Below are 21,696 nucleotides of genomic sequence, written 5' to 3' on the forward strand. Positions count from 1 at the left end.
ATATATATATATAGATATATATATATATATAGATATATATAAATAAAAAATCAGTGTTGCATTACACATTACTTTACCATTGTGTTACTTCATTACTCTTGGGAGAAAGTTCTTCACACTACTCGTAATGTAACCTTAAATGCATAGTCACATAATTACCAGTTATCTATATAAACCTGAGGCTATAGTCGCACACACTGACAGATTTTTCTTTTAGTGTTAAAATTCGAACAAAAAGCTAAAAGCACAAAGTGAAGTTGAAAACCAGCTGAGAGAAGCTTCAAAACGATTGCCTGTGCTAGCCTTGTGTTAGCATGCTGTTTGAAAGAGCTAATGTTGTGTTAACATTAGAATGCACAACAACATAGTAGTGATAATGTAATGTAATTACTTAATTTGCGCTGAGTCATGATATTACTGCACTAGCAAAAAATGGAATGTGGTTAGAGCATTGCATTACTTTGTAAAATGTGACGCCTCACACTGTATATGACAATTTTTATAAGAATTTCAAATTACTTATGATTTGCATAAAATAAAGTGTAATCTATTTCAGTTAAAGGTGCATACAGTAGTACAAGGAATGGAGCAAGGACACACGGGGATTTTCATGCTCACATTTTTCTTTTAATTACATTACTGTCAGCAGATTCAGCCAGTCACACTGCAAAGCACTTTGTTAGATTTATCAGCTCAGGCCTGTCTGTCAGCCATAGCTCGACACGTTGTGACAGCTGCTCTGTAACTTGTCAGCAGTGAAACAAGGACAGAAGGAAGAGGACGGTGTTACACTAGCACAGACTTGACAGTGTTTGCAGCAGGTTTCAGCCTCTTCACCGAGAAACTTGGACATCAGCTGCTCATTATTATCCCGTTTCTACAGGATTTCTTCTTTGTGTCGGAATGAAACCAAACATACCCACGTTTATATTTTTAACAAATGCACTTAGTAATACAGAACTTTAAAATTCTGTGTCATGTGAACAAATTAAATTCCTTGAAATCTTCCTTAATCATATGACTTTGAAGCATCGACAAGCTTCGGATGCATATCTGAATGAACAACTCAGCAGACAGACTGGCCATGCTGGCGGCTCAGCCATTTACCAAGACAAAAGGAGCTCCAGAGTATATCTACCCGTGTTGGCCTGTGCCATGCTTCTCTACAAGCTGTTGTCGCATAAAGACTGAACAAGTATTTGGCAACATCATCACACATCAGCACTGAGGCACTTATTGGGTCTGATGAAGATTTATTTATGTAAAGAATGGTTTGGTCAGTATGACGACTAAGTTTCAGTTAAGTAAAGCAGCTGCCCTCTGTGAGCTCATCAGACCTTTTCCCATTAAAGCGAGTAATTAGGTGTGATTAATGTCGACTTTAAGATTGGACTGTATTCCCTCATGTTCCCTTCCAAATTTTATTACGCTTTCAGAGCCTCCCTTCCTCCATTTCTGCTCTTTCACTTAGTTATTTCTAATCTCTCCACGGCATTTTCTGTCTGGCTCAGTTCTTTTCATTCATCATCGAGAAATCTATGTGTTGAGTCTGTTAAAGCAAAATTGTGGCAAGTGATCGCTCTGATCTACGGTCATCCAGTTTCATCATGTTGCTGAGTGTTATGGAAGGATTGTTTTTGTCTGTTTGCTAAGAATAAATGCATTTTCAGGTGATGACCCTTTAAGACAGCCGCCCCCAACCCCTGGGAGTCATTGTTTGGTACCAGGTCGCGAGAGTTGAGGCTCGGGTGTGAAATTTATGGTTTTATAGGCGTTTTATCGGTTTTTATTGTTATTTTTTTAACGTTTTTATCATTAACCCGGTTTTCCTGGGTCTTTTCCCGTGTGTTATGAATAAGTCTTCTTTTTTTTTGGTACCAGTACTGGTTTTATTTTGTTGTATTTATCCAGGACACCTTAAATGCTGATCCGTGAAAATATTGTCGGACACAAACTGGTCCCAGTTGGGGACCGCTGCTTTAAGATGACATGAAGAAAATGTACTTTAAGCCATTATTAAAGGAAGATCTTCTTTCAGATCAATTAAAATCACTAAATATTTTATTATGTCAGGTTGGGTTTGATAAATCATCAATAGGTTAGGCAATATGTATCATATATGATTATTTTTATATTGATCAATCATGATATTAAGGTTTTCACACGTACTGTAAAACTTCTTAAATTGCAAGGAGATTAAAAAAGAAACCAGAACTATTAAGTAGTGTTTTACCTTTTTTTTTCATTCATGACATTTTCCAAATGTCAAGAATAGATGTGTTAATACGCCCAACAATTTATTGTTTATATTATGCAAACGTATAATGTGATCTTTAAACTGCACTGTGTTCAAGGTGGACTAATGTGTACAGTAAGTAGAAGTGCTGCCATATTAATTATCCTTCAGAGAAGCTGAAGTGTGCACATCTTCTCACTAAAGCTCAGCCTTTGGTGATTTTTAAAATTACTGCTCCTTATAGATTGAATCTTCCCCTTGTGATTTTGCTGATGATTGCTATGAAGCCTCTTTAGCATAACTAGAAACATCCACCAGCAATAACTTCTTATTTACCACATTGACGAATCTCCAGAGCCCCACCAGGATGGCGAAATGACTGGATAATATGCACGCTCAGGCCTGTGATTCCACATCTCAGATCAAGTTAGTGTGAAATCTCCTGGGTGTTATTGGTAGAGACTGGAGTAATGAGCTGTATTTTATTTTATTTTTTATATGTCGTGGCATGTGCTGCATTTCTCCATCCCTGAACGATTCAGTAGTGTGGATGTTGGCATGTGTAAGCCGAGTGCCACTAAATTGGACAGAGTGCGTAAGAGGAGGGAGCTTGTTATTATTTCTGAAGGAAGGTCGAGATGCTGACAGTCACATGCATACATTGCAGCCTGCCAGTGTGGTGTCAGAAGAAGGAAGAAAGAGCTGTCAGAGCTGGACATGATGCCATTTTTCTGACCTGTTAAGAGTACATGGTGAACTTAGTACTCCTCAGCCGTCTCAGGTGTGCTGTGGCTCGTCTCTTCTCATGCTCTGAAGAGAAAATAAAAAAAAGTCAGACTTTTGTGGGTTTGTCTAAACTGTAAATATACTGGCGATGTGGGAAATATGTGCATGGGAGCTACTACTACATTTCATATTTTACAATTATTATATTAAAAATGGCATATTTTAGCACAGTAATGGCTATGGTACCTATTATATTTTTGCATCTTGTTAATGGTTATATGTATGGAAGCCCATTTCCGCCACTAAAAAAAAAAAGTATCCATAACTGGAAATTTTGAGTTATTTTCTCGAAATTTTGATTTATTAACTCGAAATTTGAGTTAGCGCTGCCAATCAGTAATCTATGTGAATGATGTCATTTTTTTGTTACCAGGAAGGATATGCACACTTAAAACCGGATCGTGAGCTACCAATGTATAAATTGACGCTTTCCAGAGTGCGTTTGCTGATAGTAACGCTTTGTGATTCGGCTAATAACGCAAGGATATAATGTGAAGCCATGCTGAAAATACTCAGCAATTTGTGCATTCATGACTGGCTGTAAAACTGGTAGCTTAGCTGTAGCATTTGTAGCTGAGGGCTTCAGGTTCCGGGTTATAAGGAAATGACGTCATTCACGTGATTACTGATTGGCAGCGCTAACTTGAAATTTCAAGTCAAGTCGAAATTTTGAGTTATGGATATTTTTTAATTTTTTTAAGTGGCGGAAACAAGCTTCCATATATATATATGTGCACAGATTTGTGCTATAAATCTTCATTCCCACGTTGCAGAGAGAGATGTGTACTTGTGGTGTCAGTGCCCTCACATTTGTTTCAGGTCCCCTGCTGTTAGCTTATGTAACAGATAATTATGACTAATGATACTAATTGATAATGTAGTAGCGTTGCATCCAAGTAGTGTCAGAATTGTATTAATAACACTCTGCCCTTGTTCTCTTGTCAGTGCTCTCTGAAGCAAACACTAAATAGTGGGTGAGTGATTGAACACACGGACAATCCAAGCACAAGCTTAGTCTTGTTTATTTTGCAGTTTTTTTTCCCTCTGCCCTTGTTTAGTTTTGTGGTTGCTTGCTGTGAGCCCAGTAGGGGTTGTTTCAGTAGCAGTGAAGCAATGAGTGTTTTCTTCAAACTGTGGTGGAAGCTGAACAAGCGTGCCTCACCCCAAAACATCCAAGAAGAAAAAAACAATTCTTCAAATCTCCCTAAAGTCTTTTCTGTCAGCTCGAGATATCGGCATTAGCTTGAGGTCTCACTTTCATTACATCCAAATCAAATTTGCAGCTGCATAAAGCACGGAGTCGAGAAAATAACCAAAGTGTATTTATACGAGTGTCGTTATAATCCAGATGTAATTGACTTTTTGGTAGAATGAGCGCAGATACATTGCACATTGTTGTTGCTGTTAATCTTTTGAACCTCGGTCCGGAGGCCAGAAAGAGTTTGTGCTGCCAGTCCAGATACAGTTTCAGACACATGGGATGCACTCCTTTCACAGAGCAGAGAAAGTTTGGTGAGAGACTAGAAGAGAATGAGCAACTTCATCAAGTATTTCAGAGACTGCCAGCAGCGTCCCACCAAGTACTGAACAATGCGGTGTATCTACTGTGTACACATGTGCAACACAGAGCGAAACCTGAGAGAAATGTGTGGTAACTTTTATTACCAGAGAAAAAAAGCTGTTGACTGAGTTCAACTTTGCAAATGCCTCAGGCAAATATAGAGCGCTTGTGTAGGTTGTTATTCTAAAATATTTTAAGCTAACAAAGATATTCTGACTATTTTATGCATTTTCATGATGACAGTTCTTAACTTGGAGATGGCATCACATTTTTGAAAAAGACAAGCGGTGTTCCCCACCATATTTTTAATCTCAAGGCTTGTAAACCAGTCTGTTTTTAATCAGTTGTTCGTGGGTTATTTTCCAAATGCGTGCTCACATTTGAGGACAAGAAAAAGTGACGTTAGTTGGTAATGAAGAGACCTGGAGCAAGGTTGTTGTTTACCTCCAGAGAGCTGTTTTTTGACCCCCGCTGACACCCTGTCTGGACTAAATTAGACACAACTTGCTTCTAGTCATGAAGGCGTCTGAAGAAAAAAACGGTGTCATTTGCAATGCCGAGGGACGGTTCGGTAAAGACGCCGTGCCCCTAAGCTGAGGTCAAGCTGAGCTGACATTCTGTCCCAGGATGCGCAGGGCAAAGGACGTTTTGTGTGGGTAGTTCATCATTACGGATATTTACCAGCACATTTTGTATCATTCATGCACTTTTTCCCTGTGGAGCCATTTCGCACAGTCAACCGCTGACACTGGATTCTGGCTACTACAGCGGGAAAAGGGTTGGCTTAGTTTCACAAGCTCTGATTTACATGTAGACGTTCTTTAAAAATAGTATTGAATATCTTAGATGTTAATATGGAAAGATCTCTGGAATATTAAGACTTTTTTTGGAAAAGTGCAAAGAGGTTGCACTGTAATGTCTTAATAAACACAAAGTCTATGACTATGTAATAATGACAGACTCACAAAAAATGTTCATATTTCAGTTTACCTCAGCTCTACATAAGCAGCACCTGTTTTCAGCTTAAAGGCTGCAATAAACATGGTGCACACCACCTACACGGCACCACACTGCAGGTAGACAAAGTGTGCAACAAGCTGGTGATCATAGCAATTCACATATTTGATAAGAGGGTGATCAGATAAGCTAGGAGCAAAGCAGTATAAAGGTGGTGTCTTTATAAATAATTCAGAAACCAAATTTTGTATAAAAAATAACTTTCTTAGAGCAAGGAAGTCGCTGGACGTTAGCTTTAATTTAATTTTCATGCTACTAAAAAGACATGAAGACTGTTATACTGAAAAAAATAAATATATAATTGGTGTGTTAATTAGCTGTCTTAATGACCTAATCTGCATAACTCGATGTTAATATATATATCAGCATGAATACGCTGAAGCATTAAGCAGCTCAAATTGCTCTTTGTTTTTTTCCTGGCAGTTTGGGAGTTAGCAGCCGCTGAGGAAAAAGTGAAGGATGTGTCTCAGTCAGCAAGGCCAAATACAGTGGGAGGTATATGATGAGAGACAGAGGCAGACAGTTAGACACAGAGTCAGGAGGAAGGAAGATGGACTGCAGCAGGCTGAATAATAACAGCAGAGAGAGAGTAGAGCAAAGTCCCATGAGACCCAAGCATTATCATAGAAGACTCTGTGGGGGAGCTACTGCAGCCCCCAGGAAAGAGCAGAGACCTGTGCACGCAAGAGTTTTATGCGTGCGTGTGCATTTGTGTGGGGAGACGGCATCAAAAGACAGAGATGAAGCTCTGAAAATAGACAGATGCGGGGAGACCAATATTCTCTGATGGTGGCGTGATGGGTTGGGCTGTAATTCAGCTGTAATTTATCACCGTGGCAGTTTTTGATGAATTATGCACCAGGCTGTTGATTTACAAGTTTATGCATTTAGTGGAGATGTTTTACGATACGAGTGCATCCTCTCTTTTGTGTGTACACATGATGTTCGAGGTGAAGTTGGATGTGCATTAATTACTCAGGTTAAAAAGAATTTTCAAAGAAATAAAATGATGAAACTTAAAACATTAGCCAATAATATTCTCTGACTATTTAATCACATTTTATTGGTCTGCAACTGGGATTAATTATTTACTGAGGTTATCCCCAGTTTGTACAAATGCATGATGGGAGTGTAACAAGTAGGGCTGTTCGATATAACGATATATATCAGATGACGATATAAAAACGTCTATCGTTTTAAGCTATCGTTTGTTTCGTGGTGTCGCAAAATAAACTGTTTACGGCAATATATTTTCATTATTTTGATGGTCACTGTAGTGGCTATATTAATTTCCTAAAGTTCTCTCTTTCTCTTATATTTAATATAACCACACTACAGACAGACAAGCCTTTGTTTTTATGCGTTGTCGTTAGCAACAATGACGGTAAAACCACCACGTGTCCGCTTGTTCCACATAAACCTTTCACAATAAAGCTCAAGATCCTGTCGAGACTTTTCAAAATAAACTGAATCACGTGAAAGATGCAGTATTTACAGATGAGAAGCAAAAAAGAGCCGCCAGGTGCTAAAAAATAAACCTTAGACTCAAACGTTAGAACAGGCTTTTCCTCGCAGCACGCCATGTAATAAATACTCACAAAGAAAACGGCGGCCGTTACAACTTATGTCTAAAGATGTATAGTTTCATGCATCAGTTAAAACACTCGACTCCAGGTATGCGACGCCCAGCTGGAAACACTTCACGCAAGTCGAGCTGCCCGAGATTCACAGAATTTACAGAAAATGTTACATTTTTGCGATTTATATCATTATCGGACGATAGATGTCTCAATATCGGGATATGAGATTTTGGTCATATCGCACAGCCCTAGTAAAGGATTATTCTATTCTATTCTAGTAACAAGAGGGCAAAAAGTTGACGTATCACAGCTGATGACCGTTACTGGCTAATATCTGTCAGTTAAAATTTGGTTTCAAAAACTGATAAAGGCTTCTTTCATTTCAAACTATTGCGAAAAAAAAAGCTTCCAGAATAAAAGAAAAACTGTTTTTGTGCCTCAATAGTTTTGTAACTTTGATTAGTGTGGGATCACTAAACAGTAAGAAATGGGAAGGTCCTCTTGAAATGTACTCATCTACTGTAATGTTAAAAAAAAAAAATCACTGAATTCATTATGTAAGCCTCTTTTAGGAATAGTTATGTGAAAAAAGCCAATATTTGTGAGCAATATTATACAATTAACTTTATTATTATGCTGATTTCACCCACCTGAGTGTTGCGCTGAGTGGGCTCATTTTTTTGTGAAGTCGCTATTTTGGCTTGAATTTCAGAGCTCCCTTTATGTCAGAGAAAGCTGTTTAGCATGCTCCACAGGGTTGCGGGTAGGGTCATTAACGCTAATGTTGTAGACTGCTCTCACAACTTGGACACTGATCAAGACTATAATTACTGCACAATATTTTAAAAAAAGAAAAGAAATAGAAAACGCAGGCGCATCTCGATGTCCTGAAAGCAGCAAGTTGGAGAGGAGCAGCAGAGGCAGCAGCTTTAACAGTATGTGAGAGCCAGGGAGATTAGAGTGAAAATTGATGATTTCTGTATCTGTATTTTAATTAGCAATGTTAAATTCAATCCCAGCCAGCATGTGTGAATCACCAGCTTTGGTAGGAGAGGCAATCGTCTCTTTCCATCCTTGGCTTATCAGGTCATTTTGTCTGTCACATCAGCCTGATTTGGCGTTAGCATGTAGCAGTCAGTCAGAATCTGGATGGCAGCAATGCTAACAGACATTTGCCCAGTGACAATGATGCCTCTTTATTAGCAGTAAATTATTACATTAACATTTGAGCAGGACACAACTGGGCAATAGTCTAGTCAGCTCCTTGGCACACAGCAGCACAGTGGCCATGCCAATCAGGCTCGTGTCCCAAGCAAATCTGGGCTGAGTAGGACAGAAATCTTTGCTTTGACTGTTGAATACACATCAATAGAGAAGGAGAGAGCACCACCAGCAACACTGCATTGTATGTACCCCAACGTAATGTACCCCAATGAGTCATTCTGTTCCTTATTTTCTTTTCCTGTCGAGGCTCCTCCTCCATAAAAATTACATTAGCTAGTATAATTAGTTTTTCTCCCAGTAGTACACATTTTAAATAGTTACAGCGTTGGTAAAAGCAGTTGCTTATTTAAATGAGCTTTCATTCTCTATTCTCTGCCACAAGGTAAGGAGAAAGAGGAGCACACACAGATCATCCACATAATTAAAACCACCTGCACCCTGCACATCGCTAATACAGCCACAACATGGCTGGACATGGATAGAAATGTTGACAGATGTTGGGGGGATGGTTAGTTGTACTGCAAAACATTTTAGGTGGATGATACCTAATGAATGATGGCACTGTGGGGTCTCCCCTGGTTTGTGTACTACTTTTTAAGTCCTGAGTAGCCGGATTATAACCACATTTGCACACGAGGGCTGACTAGCTAGCTAGTTTAGCAACAGACATCTTTAAGTAAATTATTTTAGCAAAAAGCAGGCTTGAAAAAAAAATACTAGAAAACCTGAGCATCCCATTTAGGGAACACAACAAGTGTCCATTTGAGTAACTGCTACTTTATAGCTTTATAGTTGCCAGATTTTGGATGGCAGGTGACAAATTATGCATCAAGAACACTGAGGTTCCTTAAAAAAACATTGCATGGTAATGCGCTATTTTGGCTGTATGAGGGGTACTCGCGTAACTCCTGATGATCTGTGTTATTTACTTAATCTGTCAGTGATTTATATTTTGTGGCTGATTGGTTTATATCATGAACATCAACTGTATATATTAGATTTGGTGTGAAGAAGCAGTGCGTTAATGGTACTTTAAAGCTGCACATTTGTTTTCACTGATAAGCATTCTTCAGAAAGTCGCTTACTTTTCACTGCGGCAGGTTGAGAAGAACTAACAGAGAAAATGCAGACAAGCTTTTTAACTTGATGGCAATGGTGATGAAAACTTCTATGTTTTTCTCTGACAGCCTTGTGTTGACTCCTAATTAGACCCTCAACTTGAGCACCATGAAGAGAGACAAGGCGGGGGGAAAATAAAAACAGGTGTCATCCACTTATCCAGATTTTCTGGTTGTGCTTGCGGGGCAGCTTTAATGCTTGCTGCATCGTATATAAACGTACCTCCAGGATAAGCAGCGCATGTAAATTGAGCTTTATGACATTGCTTTTAGTGTTTTAGTCATTAAAGATACTTCTTTTGGGTTAGATTTGAGAATCCCTTCTTCTTTTATTAGGATTCATCTACTGCTTCATTGAGATAAGTCATCTGAACTGGAAAATATAACGAAAAACTAAATAATTCTCTTTGAGCAAACATAGCAGGAAGGGAGGACATTTGCCTCCATCATTTGGGATGAGGGGAAAGTGGAGGGAGGAAAGATAATCATTAACAGGTAATAATATAACACTAATTCCTAATCCCATTTTCAAAGCCTAAAACACATTCACACAATTCAGCCAACTTTGTTTTAGCATAAATATTGAACAACTGATTTAATCACAGACACAGAAATTAGAGGACTTTGGTCTTTGTTTAGTGTGAAGTTCATTAGAATTGTGCAAAGAAACAGGGATATTTCAATAATTCAGTTTCCCCACATTAGCTGGTGTGTTTGTCCAGTTAACAGCCAAACGCAGAGCCTTAATAGCTTGTTAAAGCTAATAATTTTATGCTTTATTGTGGAATCTAACTTTGATAATAAATAAAAGAAAAGCATTCAGCTTCTCCGGTGGAGAAATTACTTTGTAAATCTTGTAAAAAGCCAAATTTTCAGGCCTTATGCCCCAGTGAACATAATACGCAGATTTGGTTTACTTCAAAGAAATTCGTGTCTTGATGTTAAACCCGTTTGAAAGTCAGCCTCACAATCAGATCCAGTCAGCTGTACCTCCACCCGTTTGTACATTAATGTGGAAATTTGAGATTGAGTCATATACAAGCAACCTTTCAGAGGACACAGTTTTTAATCTTCTTTCTTCTTGTCTTACTTACACCGTGATGATTGAATTGCTTTGTCAGTGTGAGTTTTACTATTTAGTTTACGTTCTCAGAGCCTTAGGGTTTGCCTTTTAAGTTCATTTAACGTTGAGGCACGTTTGAAGGTTAGGTTGCCCCGTTTGCAGTAAGACGCAGGGCTTGCAAGTAGCTGTTCCTGAAAAATAAATCGGATTCAAATGCAGAAATCAACAAGCCAATTGAGTAGAAAGATTGCCTAGGGGCTTGTTTTGTTTTTTTATTTATTTTTTTATTTTTTTATTTTATGTAAATGTGCGTTAGGTATATCTTCAAATTGGTATGAATGGCTTCCTGACTGATTTATTGAGTCTTCTAGGACTTAAAGTCTGACTGGCAAAACCTTTGTCAGCACTGTATGTCCTCTCTCACTGTACCTTCTGCCGGTCTTGCTGAGAGCTACAATCACTAGTGATAAATAGACACTCCATTCCTAATCACTGCCATTGTAGTGTCATTACTGAATGGGCCACTCATTTCAGGGTTGGCAAGATAGCTCAGTTGTCCTGCCAGAGGCACTGGTGCTTTGTCTCAGAAAATGTCACCAGTGTGCAGAGTTTTCAAACGGAGCAAGCGTCATGCTGTTGTAGAATCAGAATTGTAGAGTTTTTAAAAAGGGAACTTATCAAATAAAATAAACAAAAATTGTACAGTATTTTTGCAAAATGTACTTCCGTTGCCTGTAAAGACCTCTATATTATTTGTAAATGTAAATGGACACTGACTGTGACCTTGAAATTTTTAAACCCAATGTTGCAAGGCGTTGAGGAACTGGGTTCAAATGGCTCACAGTAGCAATTTTCAACATCCAATCCAGGTTACATCTGTGTTTTACATGGTCCCTGAAGGTTCCATTAGAATCTTCATAACATTTTCATGTTTGTGCATGTGCATGTATTTGAATCTGGACTCTGAAGAGAATTGATGGATGGATGGAATATTTTGTTGACGTGTCAAATAAACACAGTGGTTATAAATATTATGTATTTATGTGAAGTACGATATAAACAGGATTAAAAATATGCATTTTTAAAGAGATGCATATAGAGATAAATAAAAGCATAGTACAGATGCCACTGACTCCTTAACTCAATTCTAGCAAATTGCCCTTTCTGCCACCAAATTGCAGTTTCCTTATCAACCACGCTCGAGCTAGCAATTTCCTTCTCAATGGGTCTCCAAGTCAATGAGTACCATTCTGCTTTAACCTTCAGCTGGCACAAGAGGCAGTAATTATAGTGACATACTGAGCAGTACCTCTTATTTCATACTTCAATTAGAAAAGAAAATATAACGTGCATATTTCATCTTGAAATTGCAACATAGCAACAAGTCCTCTTGTCAGTATTTATTTTTCTAAAAAAAAGAAAGGAGAAAAGTAAAATTGCAAACAAACACATGTTTTATTGTATTGTGTGATAAAACTGCCCAGCAGTAGATAAAGCTAGGATATAGATCAAGACATTCATTTGTGTCTCTACTCCTACGGAGAAAATTGAAAAACGCCCAGAGTATATTAAAAGCAAACAGTAGTGTAGAGTGAGGACTGTTGAACAGAAAGTACAGTTTTGTTTGCTTTGTCTGTTTGCGATACTCTTAAGATGTTACTTTTCCACAGAAAATCAGAACAAGGCTGGCTGCTAATGAAAGCTGAGGAAAATTACAAAGGGATCGGAACTGCACACTCTGCTCCATAGTCTGAAGTCATCCCGCTGTACGTTTCCACATCTGGGTGACAAAAGAGCCAAAATACACTCGCCGTTTCTCTTTCTGGAATGGTTCTCCTAGCAGTTGAAACATCACAGGATAAATATCTGTACAGTAATCTGTAGACTTGGTCCAAAAATTTTTGAGACTCTAAGTGACCAAAAACAATGTAAGAGGAGAAACTGATGGCAAAATATTACAGCAGAGGTTCTTGAATAAAATCCAGCTTGAACCAAACTTGCTCCCTACTAATCAATACTGCCTTGCGGTTGCAAGAGTCTCTCAGACAAAAGAGGAAACAAAACACCGGGGAACACGATTACATGGCTTTGACTTTCTAGCCTGACTTTTTGAGTCTGCCCTGGCTCTAGTCGTTGATTTCTTTGGAGAGAAAAACTCCATTACAACCGAGAGAGAGGAAGAAAGAGCACGGGGAGCTTTGTAGTTCAAGAGCTTTCCTTATAAGCACAGAGATAACCTGTATGTGGAAATGACTTGGGTAGATTTTTGAATTATTTTAAAAGTGTTTGTGCGTTACTTGAATTGCAAACACGAGAACAAACACTTAATCTAGTGTTGTTTAAGGTTCTAAGTGTGCGTTCATATTAATGCTTCCCACTATTTTTATTGATTTATCATCTCTGTTTGTTGCTGTCAAAATGTTATGAATACAATTAATTCCACTAATGAGGAATACGAAGGCTAACCAATCAGTCAAAAGAGGTTTTGCAGTTTTGTCACATCATCGCTTAGCAACCACTTTTGCTGTTTCCATGGGGATTGACTGTAAAACTGCCTTTATGTAAATAATAACACTTCGAGTCGCTTTGAAGTGGAAATTTTTTTTCTTTTTTATACTTTTAATTTGTAAAACTGTAGAATTGAGCTATCTCAAATGTTTTGTTATTTCATTGTTGTTTTTGTCAAATTAATGCCTGTAGGGCTTCAGCCATTCAGAGAGATTTGGTACTAGACTGTATAGAGGTGGACAACATGAAAGCTCGAGCGCGTGAGACAATTATTTTATTAGACTTTAATAGATATCCATAGTGGAGGTTCATGACAGTTTCAACTATGAGGTGGCAAGTGCTCGTTATCATAGCTAACATGCGTACATGTAAGTATTGCTTTTCTTGACTCACTATGTCTATACCAAAACTTAGCCATGCTAATTTGTTCAGTGTTCTTGTGGGTAAAGTTTAGTGAGTCATCATTCAGATGGATGTTTGGAGATGTTGCCAAGATGGCTGCTGAGTGACAAGACTTACTTCTGGAAGGATTTTTGTGTTTTTGCTGTTGTTGTTTCCAGACTGACTCTGTTTAGTGATTGCAGGGTTGCATGGTAATGCAGTCCCAGGTTAGTGGATATGTTGTTTAAAGTGCACGTGTATTATTGGTTAGTGTGGTTTAGGTCCGTTAGAGTTTAGTGACATACATTTACATTTTATTTTTATGTTAGAGTAACAATGATAATCCAGCGTGGGTTTGCTTCTATTAATAAGCACAGTGTAGTCTGTGTACTTTAATCCTCTCAGCCATTAGCCTCCCTTTTATCCAACAAGCATTTAAATATTTATTATTACAGTAAGCTACTACCTAATGCATCAGGTCGATGCTTGAAAATGGCAACAGCAACAAAACAAAAACACTATCAACCCCTGTTTTGCATGTGCTAAAGCATTCGGTTTGCATAGTGACATCTGCCTCTTTTTTTTGTGGGAACAAAAACAATTTATTTATTTAATTATTATTTAATTCATTGTTTATTGGTCACCAAGTACAAAGACTTTTAAAGATGAACCACGGCTGTTGAATTCAGATGAAGTGGCCATGGTCACAACCCAATTTGCCTTGTGTTAATCCAGTATGACTCCTCTTATGCACTCACTCAGAATAACACCATGCAACGGCATTGCTTATTAGAAATTGCTTTTTTCTCCCGAGATATAACCACAGTTGTAATTTATTGTGATTATCTATGGTCCTTGTAAATAGAAGTCTCAAGAAATTAAGTTATGCTCCTGGTTATGCCATCTTTACATTTATTTTTTTTCTTCTTAAACTGGCAGTTGTGTGAGTATACCAGAGGGGAAGTTCAACTTAGCCACACTTTTGTTGCATTAGCTGGCTTGAAAAAAAACTTAAAATAAGTAAGTAATAAGTAAAATAAGTATCACAATGGTGCTTATCAACTTTTTCTGTCAAGTCGGGCTTTTTGCTTCAGGCTTTGTAAGATCACATGACTCTGCTTGTGCACAAATTGAGTGCCGCCTACTCTTTTCAGAGACGTCGTCAAGTGGTGATGATGAAATTGTGATAAAAATGTAAAAAGGAAATTAAAAATAGAACTGTAACGTGCCAAACTGTTGCAAGAAGGACCAGAGACCGATGCTGCAGAAACTGTTAACCTTGGAATTTAGTGCACAGAGCAGTAAAAACAAGCATTTTAATTAAGCCGATTGTTTTAACACTGAGCGCGCTCTCAGTGCTGCTGTTCGTTCTAATGTGACCGCTACACATTAGAGCTCTGAAACTTTAAAGTGCATACATTTAAAGTCCCCTACCCTAATGAAGTAGTTGTTGAAATCACTTTAGTTTGTTGGCAGATGAAAATGACAGTGTTCTAGTAGCTGGTGTTTAAGAAACTTAGCACCAGGTTAGAATCAAGTATAAATATGTGCTGTACACCAGTGACAATGTGGTGTACAGTTTAGCTTAATGCAGTCTAGCTCATTAACCCATTAATCTCACTTCTTAGTACACCACTCAGGAAAACCTCAGACTCTCCAGTAAACATCTTCATGCATTAAAGAATCTGAAAATCTATTAAACAACCAAGAAATGCTGATCTGCACACGTGAACATAATAAATATTTACATGACCCAGAGACTTTATGCTGTGTGAAATATTAAAATATTTATCTTCCCATCTGACTACACTACTCCAAAGACATCTCAGAGAGCAATAAACCTACCACATAGCTCAGTTATTGAATGAAGTAAAACCATGAGTGGAGTAAAAAACAGTTCATGATGTCTTTAGTGTGTTCCCCCCCCCCCGTACAGCTGCTTTACCCCCGACTGAGGACTTAAATATGACATTTGACAATTTGATCTCTCTCTCTTGGTTCAACAGAACGGCGAGGCATCACTGTTTGAGGTGAACATCCGTTACGTCGGCGGGTTGCTGTCGGCGTACTACTTGACAGGGGAGGAGGTAAGATTAATAGATGTCTGTTATCCCTCTACTCTAGTGAGATCTGCTGCTTCCTTTATCTCACACCAGGCCTGCAGTTTGAATGATGAACAGGCTGCCACTGAGGGTGACAGCATTTGTGCACATCAGTGTGTTTGGGTGTATTTATGTGTCACCGCTGTGCAAGCATAAAATTATCTTGGGCCATTTCAGCATTTTCATGTTTTGGACTTTTCTGTTGTTTGGAATGGGAAAAACTGTTTGTGTAAGATATATAGGTAAGGGTTTGGATATGTACTCATCCTCACCAGTTTTATGTTGTTTTTTTTAAAGGACCTGGTTGGTTTATACATATTTTTCACTGGATGTCAGCACATGTCCAACTTGTCTGCACCTCATGGTAATCTAGGCCTTATTTTGACAACCAAATAATCTTTCATCAAATTCTAAAAAAGGAGATCTTTTTAAAAAAATGCATCACATTTAGTCATTTCCAGCTTTAAACGATCACATTCAAATTCATTTTGAACTGGAGCTGTTTAGTTTGTAGACATATAGATATTTCTGAGCTATAGACACAAAAAAATGTAAAGCAACCTCCCTTGCATATGAGAATGAGGGTTTGAAGAAGTAGCAGATGTAAAATGTATGGCATGTAAGCTGCATTGAGCATAAAATTAATTAGTATCATATTACGGTAATGTGAGTTTTAATGAAGGCTTCATGTCAAATTCATCTGTGAATTTACTAGACTGACTAATCTGCCGGTCACAGATGCTGAAAGTGTGGAGAGCCAGTTACTCTTTACTAAAGAAGCAGAAATGCGCCTCCTGTTATCTCCCAGTGCATCGTACTTACCCTACATGATGCGTTTCTTGATTGTAAGGCAATATTGCAGTGCCAGGTTCAGGCTTATAAACTGCGCACTGCTGTAGCTCCCGAGGCTAGATGCTGATGTCCAGTAAATCCTTCCTAAATGATAATATTAAACTGTTGTTTCAGTTTCTGTGTATTTTTAATATAATACCTATAACATGTGCAAACAAAAGCTTTGAAATGGTTTGTGTGGCTTTCCGGTAACCTGTTAACTACATCACAGAAACACTGCAAGACATCAACTCATATTAAATGATAATTATAATTAGATATAAATAAATTGGAACTTCTGGAGGCTTTTCTTTAGCTTTTCAATGTTTCACTGGATTCTCGGGGGGATTTAACCTGAATTTTAAATTTAATCAGCCTCTAAGAATGTGCTTTTTTTTGCTTTGTCATTGTAGTATTGAAGTGTTGCTTAGAGGTTAAAGAGCCGAGCCTGAGCAATTTGATTAAATTTAGAAGGCAAAGTTGAATGGAAATTTTTTCCCATTGCTGAAAAAGTACAAGAGCTGCGTCCTTGTAAAAGCTCCAGTCGCTCCAGTGAAGCTGTTCAGTGGCTCTGTATAAAGGCCCGAGGTTACGATGGACAGCATCCAGGTGTGAAGCTGTGAAACTGCACGAGTGTGAAGCTCGGCCATGTCAGGGAAAAAAAAACATATGAATGCTCTGTAAGCCTTGGTTGAATAAATAAAGGTTTAAAAATAGCCTGCGACAGCCACGCTGCACAAATGGGCCGATTCATTATCAGTACAGTGTGAAATCACTGGAGGTAAAGGTGTTGTCATAATGAGCATCTGCCTGTAGCAGCCCTGGAGAGCACGCACATGACATACACTGCAGTTGTAGTGTTTTTCGTGCAGTGGAAAAGGCGGAAATCTTCGTGGCAGCAGAATTAATGTGAAAGGATCCAGTGACATATGAACACTCTGTCGCTTTAATGGACATTGATTTGCAGGCCAAGCGAGCTGAGGGGAGAGCAGCATAAAATTGTCCAGCTCTGCTGGATGAGTGAAATATGAATACATTACTGGAGCAGAATATATTGTTGAATCCATTATTCCACATTTGCCTGCCATTAATGCCATGCAGAAAATATTCTTCTGCTTTATCCACTGGTCCATGGAAATGTTCTATATACGGCACAGAGAATGACATTTCGAATAAGAGTGTATTCCTCATAAAGTTTGCTTTTGTCTCACCTTGTCACAGAAGGACATGGCTGCTAAGGAGCTTAGGTGAAGCAAATCTGTAGAAGAGACACCTTCCTGCTATCTTTGCGTCATTTAATCTTCCCTTTTTAACCTCAGTCTATGTCACGAGTTTCCTTAATCTGTTTTGTTTGAATGACTCCAATCCTTTTCCTACTTTCTTTTCTTCACATTTGGATTGCCTGACTGTTCACTGTACGCAGTCTCTCTTACGAGATCGAGTACACGGCCTCCGTTTCCTGACAAACATACTGTATCAATACCCTTTACTCTGGTGCCGCTATCCATCACATGACTCGGCTGCGTGCTCTCTGTGAAGGTTCCCGGAAAACAAGATGGATAGCCATCTCTGATCCTCTGAGTCACCCTTTGGTTCTCCCATTAGGAGCTTCTCTTAGGAGTATGCAGTTCCATTCGAATGATAAAACCAATAGATTGAAGGTCTGTCACTGCGGCAGAGACTTAAATCAGTTGAGATACACTGTTGCGGACTATTACGAGATTGTGCATCAAGTTTGACCAGAGGAAATTCGGCCGCTGGTGCTGCTGTAAATGATTGCCAGGAACTGCGTGATGATTATGGCTCCTTGCGGGACACAGTTTGCTGGAGAAATGCTTGGAGCAGAGCTGGAGAAACACCTGACCATTAATAACCTCCTGTTGTTTTGACCTAGTGGAATGCATTGTTTATGTGTGTGTGTTTTCTTGGAGCCCCAGAAGGCTTGTGGTTGGTCTTTTTTATGGAAGCAGTTTTCACGTTAAATGTCTTGTTCAATCGGGTCTGGCTGCTACTGCCCCACTCTTTCATCATTCACCAACACACACTTCTGGCAGTCCACATGGCTCTGAGAGCAGTGGCAACTACTCCAGCAGCTATCAGGAAACATTATTGCCCGATGGTGGACTTTGTGCACCAAAAGCTAATCTTTTTTCTGACTGTAACTTTCAATGTGTGTTGTCCTGATACAATCACAACTTTTGCTACCACAACCATAAACAGTCTTCAGCCTGTATTTAAAATGTGCTTGGTTCACTACACTAGTTTTTTTTTAAATAGACCTTAAATATAACAGATGTTTTTGTGTTTGATAAATCATTATCCTAAAAAAAACTTCCTTAAACTGGGAATCTCTCCATGGGTTCACATACTGGACATGCTCATTAAACATGCCTTGAATTTCCCCGCTTCCTAAGCACACCTATATAAGTATGCATGTTTTTGAATGTCAGCTCGGCCTGAATTTCACCACTGCTTGGATTCATGCTGCATGCCTTCTTCCAGCCATCTCTGTGCAGTGGGTTTCATTTGTCAGTGTCCATTTATATGCAGTGTGTGTGTGTGGTGATGAGACCTTGTTGCTTCATCCCTTTTCCTTAGCAAGAGCACAGAACAGTGAAAGGAGAAAAAGTGGAGGGGAATAGGAATGAATTCAATCAGCCTTGTGTGAAAATTGCCCGCAGGGCTGAGCTGAAACAGAGAGCGAGCCAGCAGTGAAGAAAGACGCGTGCTCATGTGGTCATCAGCAAAAGGAAACGAGGAAATGGAGCAAGGGTGCTCAGGAAAGGTCGCAAGGAAAGAAGTGTGTTTGTATGAAGGAGTGTAATGTTATCAGTTATATTCATGGGGGACAGAAGAGATTGAATCCTTCTCAGTGTTTGAAGAAAATAAAGTGATCATCTTTGGGAGGGCTTTGAGGAGATTCCAAACATTGCAAACAAAGACCCAGGGAAACAGAGTTAACGATTTAAAACAAAAAAAAACAATAAAACCCCTAAAAACCATAAATTTCGCTCCCGAGTCTCAACTCTCGCGGCCTGGTACCAAACGACTCTTGGGGACCGCTGGTCTAAACAATGGATGTAAATCTAATGCTGTCAAAAAATCAATCCACACTCTGTCATTTGGCCAATGACAGTCCATCTTAGTTTTTTCTCCGTCTCACGGAGTTTCCAGCTGCAGTTCTCATGTTGTTAAACGAAGCAGAACTCTGTTGCATGTAGTGACAGACAGCTGCCAGCCTCTCTGTGCTACAACAGTAGTGTGTCTCATTCATCTGAGGGAGGCGAATTATAAATGTCCTGTTTATGTTTAGTACATAACAGATACAGAATGGTGGGTAAAGAAATACAGATCAATATGGAAGAGATTCAAATATTAAAGGGGGAAAATCGGGAAGATTAAGAACAAGCACGTAAAACAGTTTTAAAGTGACATAATATTACAGTTTATATACATATTGTTGTTGTAGTGAGCTAAAAATTAGGAGTCTGAAATTACAATCATTGGTCGCAGCCACATTATGAATCCCTTTTAATGCAGCCAAATCTCATCAAGCCAACAAATGAACGTCGTGGTATTTATTTTAAAAATAAACTTTCTGCAATCGGTACACAGCGACTGATATCGAGACATGTTTTCTGAAACATGCTGCTGTGGTTTTCTTTCACTGAGGGGGAAAAAAAATATTTTCTTATCTTGGTCCCGTCTTACTTTTATTCTGGGTCAATCACATTCATGCCTGTAACCAGTCAAGAACTTCAATGCAGAGGAACTGTTTGTGAACTTTTGGAGAACATGCAAGAGCCGCAAATCTAACCTTTTCTGCTCTGGAACATTGGAGCTGAACACTGAGTTACTGTGACAGTTCAGGCTGAGATTTTTCTCTACTCAGGTTCACAAACTTTAGTGTTTGTCTTCCGCCTGTGGGTTTCTATTTAAAGTCCTCGTGGCATGTGTTTTTGGATGCGCTGATGAGGGGTATGGTGTTTGCATCTGTCCATGCTGTTGTCGTTCTAATTTGGGTGACCCACTTATGTCGCTGAAAATTGGTTTATTTTTGGGTCATATCACTCGAGAGCACTGCCATAAAGACAATATAAATATCACACACATCACACTCGGAAAAAATGCAATAAATTGTAAATACTGTCAGCGATGAGAGTCTAATTATGTTTCTCTGTTTGTATCCCCGTCTCAGCATCATTAATTGTCTGGGGGAACTTGCTGTCATGTAATGTGTAGATTAGCAGTGCAGTTGTCTCTCAGATTGAGTGATTCGAACTTTTCTCACCTGCACGAGAAGATCATGCACAACAAATAAATATTCATAACCAACCTATCAAAACTTACATGCAGAAGAAATATGAAAATGATCTTTTTCTGTAGATGTGCTGCCTGTGTACGCCTCTCCCTTCCTCTCTGAAACTCATTGTTACAGCGCCTCCAGAAAATTTCTGACTCCCCAGACATTTGCTTGGGGGTATGCAGCTGAATTTAAACAGCTTACATTAAGATTTCTTTCATTTCTTTTTTTTAAATAATTGATATTTTTCTGGTAGGCAAATATTTTGAAACTTGACATTGGTACTTTTGATAAATATTCAAGCCTTTTGAACATTTGCAGTCTTGTTATGGTGCATTATTAGTAATTTTGTCTACATGACGGGCACATCGGTTATTTCTTGTAACAATGTATAAGCTTAACTATCCTGAAGTAGGAGGTAAAACAGGATTGCTGGTATTTGTGTTTGTGCTGCCCTCTTTCCATGGCGCAATAGAGTGTTATCCTCCATAATAACAACCATTGAATGAACACTAATTACCAAAAAGCTCTTAAACTGTTTGGTGTTGATATGTTGGCCAATTTGGCTCAGACAAATGTTGCCTAATGTTAACATGTGAATTATAGTCAACAAACTTTTTGTGTGAGGCAAGATGTATGCAATAACACTTTCTCATATGGAAGCCCATTTCCGCCACAAAAAAAAGTATCCATAACTCGAAATTTCGAATTATCTTTCTCAAAATTTTGAGTTAATAACTTGAAATTTTGAGTTAGAGCTGCCAATCAGTAATCTACATGAATGACGTCATTTTCTTGTTACCTGGAAGCTGAAGCCCTCAGCTACAAATGGTACAGCTAAGCTACCAGTATTGCAGCCAGTCATGAATGCACAAATTGCTGAGTGTTTTCAACATGGCTTCACAAATGATGAAATCCTTGTGTTATTCGCTGAATCACATGGTGTTACTATCAGCAAACGTACTCTGGAAAGTGCCAATTTGTTG

General features: G+C 38.7%; 1 protein-coding gene across 1 annotated transcript in view; it reads left to right on the forward strand.

Moving 5' to 3' along the window:
• LOC102292667 (mannosyl-oligosaccharide 1,2-alpha-mannosidase IA) overlaps positions 1-21,696 on the forward strand; it is a 192,391-nt gene that overhangs the window by 114,034 nt on the left and 56,661 nt on the right. The window contains 1 exon segment of the mRNA XM_005925531.3: positions 15,481-15,561. Within this exon segment, the coding sequence (XP_005925593.1) occupies positions 15,481-15,561 (81 nt within the window).

This window comes from Haplochromis burtoni, unplaced genomic scaffold, assembly GCF_018398535.1.
Source record: "Haplochromis burtoni strain Fernald_Lab_line unplaced genomic scaffold, NCSU_Asbu1 Contig_84, whole genome shotgun sequence".
Lineage (NCBI taxonomy): Eukaryota > Metazoa > Chordata > Actinopteri > Cichliformes > Cichlidae > Haplochromis > Haplochromis burtoni.